The sequence below is a fragment of the Olea europaea genome, unplaced genomic scaffold (genome assembly GCF_002742605.1).
Source record: "Olea europaea var. sylvestris unplaced genomic scaffold, O_europaea_v1 scaffold453, whole genome shotgun sequence".
Taxonomy (NCBI): domain Eukaryota; kingdom Viridiplantae; phylum Streptophyta; class Magnoliopsida; order Lamiales; family Oleaceae; genus Olea; species Olea europaea.
The window spans coordinates 408,026-411,972 of record NW_019262837.1 but is presented as its reverse complement, the minus strand read 5'-3'; the positions used below and the strand labels follow the sequence as shown (position 1 = coordinate 411,972).

Below are 3,947 nucleotides of genomic sequence, written 5' to 3'. Positions count from 1 at the left end.
GAATAAATCAACTCAAATCGATTCCAGCTAACCTGGGTAGGTTCGAATTTTTTGGATTCCAAGGGTTTGAAAATCATTTTTCCTCTCAAATCGAGGTTTTCACACTTACCAACATCCCTTCAAACAGACTCAAGTAGGTTTGATTTGGTGGTTTTGATCGGTTGGTTAATTTGTCCATCGTTATCTAAGACTATTCAAGGTTCTCTACCGTTAAAGTGAGTGTCAAAAATTATTGAAAAAAATAAATAAATTGAAAAGTCAAGGTGATTCGATTCTCATTTCTTTTCAAAAGACTCAACGATATATATTAATTATGCAAGAGGCGTTTCAATTATCTTTTTAAACTCACTAATAAATCATTCATTTTAATAAGTTGAAAAATATCTTTTTATTCAGATTCTTTACTTAGATATTTAAATGTAAATTTGCTACAGCATAATAAGTACAAAACACAATTATTTCTAGTATTGTTATGTCACGAATAAGTCTATAGTAATATATTCACGCGGAACATAGAAATATATTATTATTTTTATATATACTTACACTTGTCGGCGATGCCAACGCCGGTCAGCTCTGCTCGGCAGTATTTAACGGATGAGGCAGCGCGTGCATTGGACGACGCGGTTTCAGTGGCGAAGCGGCGGAGCCACGCGCAGACCACCTCACTACATGTTCTCTCTGCTGTATTTGCCCTTCCTAACTCGATTCTCCGGGAGGCCTGTTCACGCGCCAGACGAAGTGCGTACCTTCCACGCCTACAGTTCCGAGCTCTCGAGCTAAGTGTCGGCGTCTCGCTTGATCGGCTCCCGTCTTGTAGAGAAGACTCCGATGAGCCGCCGATTTCGAACTCGCTAATGGCTGCGATCAAGAGATCCCAAGCTAATCAACGCCGGCACCCCGAAACTTTTCATTTGTATCAGCAGATGAATTTTCAGAATCCATGTCAGCCGTCGATTTCTGCTGTGAAAGTTGAACTGAAGCATTTTGTAGTATCAATTTTGGATGACCCGATTGTGAGCCGGGTCTTTGGTGAAGCGGGTTATTGGAGCACCGATGTAAAGTTGGCCATTCTAAATCCTCCTACCACTTCAAGGTTCTCCAAAACCCTGTGCCCGCCTCTTTTCTCGGGTAATTTTAGTGATTTAGAATTAAATAAACGTGGCTTTAAATTTCCGTTTCCTGGGGTTGTAGAAAACGTTGATGAGAATTCAAGAAGAATAGGGGAGATTCTTGTGAAGGAAAGTTTGAGAAATCCGTTGTTGATTGGGGTATATGCTACTGCTGCACTTAAAAATTTTATTGAGTCTTTGCAGAGGGGTAAAAATGAAGTCTTGCCCAAAGAAATTTATGGTTTGAGTGTGATTTCTATTGAAAACGAGATTTCTGAGTTTATTAATGGAGGTTTGAGTGAAGATATGATGAGGCTGAAGTTCAAAGAATTGAGAGACATGTTGGCTAAATGTGAAGGACCCGGTATAATTTTGAACTATGGAGATTTGAGGGTATTTGTGGATGTTGAATCAGTGGATGCTGTGAATTATATGGTTTTAGAATTGAAAATATTGTTGAATAGCTCTGGTCGGAAATTATGGTTGATTGGGGCTGTGGTGGATGATAATAGTTATAAGAAACTTTTAGCGCGGTTTCCTTCTATTCAGACAGACTGGGATTTGCATCTGCTGCCAATTACTTCTTCCAAACCTTCTTCCTTTGAAGGTGTGAGCTCCAAGTCCAGGTGAGCTGTGAATTTGTACTTTGTTTCTTTGATATCTATTTTAAAATAATGTCCTAGTGCTGCATTTTTTAACTTAATGTTTAAATGAGACAAAGTATTGCTCTTTTAAAATAATTAATGTGGAATTATGGATGCCAACACCACATCTAATGGAATGAAGGATCAGTTTTTGTAGAGTTGCACATGTGATTGGGAAGAGGTCATATGCGCATGTGTGTCTTAGTGTCTTTGTTCTTTTTCTTTGGAGCCAGGCTAGCACAACCTATGGCGCTCAGATCTTAAGTTGGTAGTACTGACCAGTAGATTAAGAGGTCTGAAATTGGGACTTCGATTAAATATTTCCATATTTCACTTTTCTTTTTAGTTGGCGGTGAATTTAGGGGACTGAGAAGTTCTGGCAGTGTAATCCATTATACTTTGGCAGTGAATTTCTGATAAATAAATTATTAAATCATTTAATCTCTTGTTATCTTCTCACACTTAACCAAAAAACTTAGATTGGCATTTAAAGATTCATTTTGTGGGATGTTGAAGAATGAAAGTATGAAAGATCATATCTATAATAGCATTCGATTTTTGTTCAGTACTTATCCGTAATGAAAGTGCATAAAAAACATTCAAAAACAATTTAATATAGAATTACATTTAATGCACCTTATGTATATATATTTTTTCCTTTTGCGTGCTTGTTTTACTTTATAAGTTTCCTTTTTGTAGCCACAAGTTTCTTCCCTTTTTTCGACGAAGGCTTAATACGGTTTAAAATTTTATGTTGCTGATGAAATAGCAGTATATTATCATAATTTCCAAAACTATAGCATCTAAGCCTCCATTTGGGAAATCTATAAATTGTTGATAATGAGGAATAGTAGAGTTTCTCACAAAATGTTTGAATAATAATGAGCAGTAATCATGAATGTCTTGTTGAAATTGATGTTTGACTTTGATTGAATTTATGAAACCATTTATAAATTTCTTTCCAAATGGAGGCTAAACTTTAATTGCACATTATACTTAGGGTGTGTTATATAAATTTTCCTACATATTTTGTCAGAGTTGTAGGAATAGTTTCTTTTTAACACTTTTAAAACAATAATATGTAAGCTTTGATTTTCAAAAACGCTAAATGCAAAGTGTAATTACACTCTATGTATAGGTATGTTTTGTTAATTTCATTATTTCTTTACCGTGTGTCATTGCTCAAGAAACAAAGAGTTCATCTCATTTATTAGTGTTCATCATTAACTTGGATGTATGCATCATTAACATGATTGTTGGTCACCCAAAATATTTTTATTTGACCCAAGCCATCGATTGTGCATTTTGGCTTCTGACATTTTTGCAATTTGAACTCACAGTTGCATGCTCATGATATAATTTCAGCTTGATGGGATCATTTGTTCCATTTGGTGGATTCTTTCCTATGCCATCTGAGAATAGGCCTCTTTGCACAACTCAATTGTCAACTCTCTGCGACTTGTGCAAGGAAAACTTTGAGCAAGAAGTTTCTATTCTGAAGGGAGGACCCAATTATTCCGTCGTAGGTCAGCAATCAGAAAATGTATCTTCTTGGCTGCAAATAGCTGAATGTGACATGAGCAGGAGTTCGGTTTCTGTGGAGGTTTATCATTACTTTAAATCCTAACTTACTTGAACAAGCTAAACAAAGTTGTTCAGACTACTTAAAACAATGCCTATGAGTAGTTGGTGAAATAATTTTGGTCAAACCATTTGATCTAAAAGTTTAGCCATTGTTTGGGACCAATTTTTTGAAAAAGGTTCTTTCTTTAATAGCGTTTTGATCCCATTTCAATCGTACATTCTTCAATAAAATCTTATTAAACGCAAACCAAAAACTTTTTTTGATTTTTTAACCACACATTTCACATCTGTATTCTATTCAAAAATGCATTTTTTTTGACAAAAATGGGGCTCAAACGAGCCCTTAAATTGTTAAATAAGGTCACATGTATATAATTAATGTCTTAAACACACTAGATTCGAATTGAAATTGTCAAGTCATCTATAGCTGTTTAGTCAAGAATTCATTTTAACATAATCATCTAGTTTCCTTTGTTTTATTGATGGGCATATCTCATTTCAAGATTAATAAACTAGTTTCCTTTGTTTTATTGATGGGCGTATCTCATTTCAAGATTAATCGACTGACTTAATTGGAATTCTATTTACAGTCTACTTATTTTTATTT

The 3,947-nt window shown here is 35.1% G+C and overlaps 1 protein-coding gene across 2 annotated transcripts; it reads left to right on the top strand.

The window, feature by feature from the left end:
- Window positions 1–438: 438 nt before the first annotated feature.
- LOC111388079 (protein SMAX1-LIKE 6-like) lies at window positions 439–3,868 on the top strand. 2 transcript variants are annotated; one of them, XM_023012743.1, is made up of 2 exons: window positions 439–1,738; window positions 3,097–3,227. In XM_023012743.1, exons 1-2 carry the CDS (start codon window positions 558–560, stop codon window positions 3,113–3,115), a joined length of 1,200 nt encoding a protein of 399 aa, XP_022868511.1. In that variant the 5' UTR covers window positions 439–557; the 3' UTR covers window positions 3,116–3,227. The 2 variants fall into 2 exon arrangements, with proteins under 2 accessions (XP_022868511.1, XP_022868510.1); XM_023012742.1 differs by having other exon boundaries at window positions 447–1,738; window positions 3,122–3,868.
- The last annotated feature ends 79 nt before the right edge of the window (window positions 3,869–3,947 follow it).

What these genes read in the sequence shown, in the direction of transcription:
- LOC111388079 (XM_023012742.1), top strand. Translation starts at nt 558, where the DNA reads ATGCCAACGCCGGTCAGCTCTGCTCGGCAGTATTTAACGGATGAGGCA. An exon ending in GGTGTGAGCTCCAAGTCCAG is followed by an intron (nt 1,739 to 3,121) that starts GTGAGCTGTGAA and finishes ATATAATTTCAG; the next exon opens with CTTGATGGGATCATTTGTTC.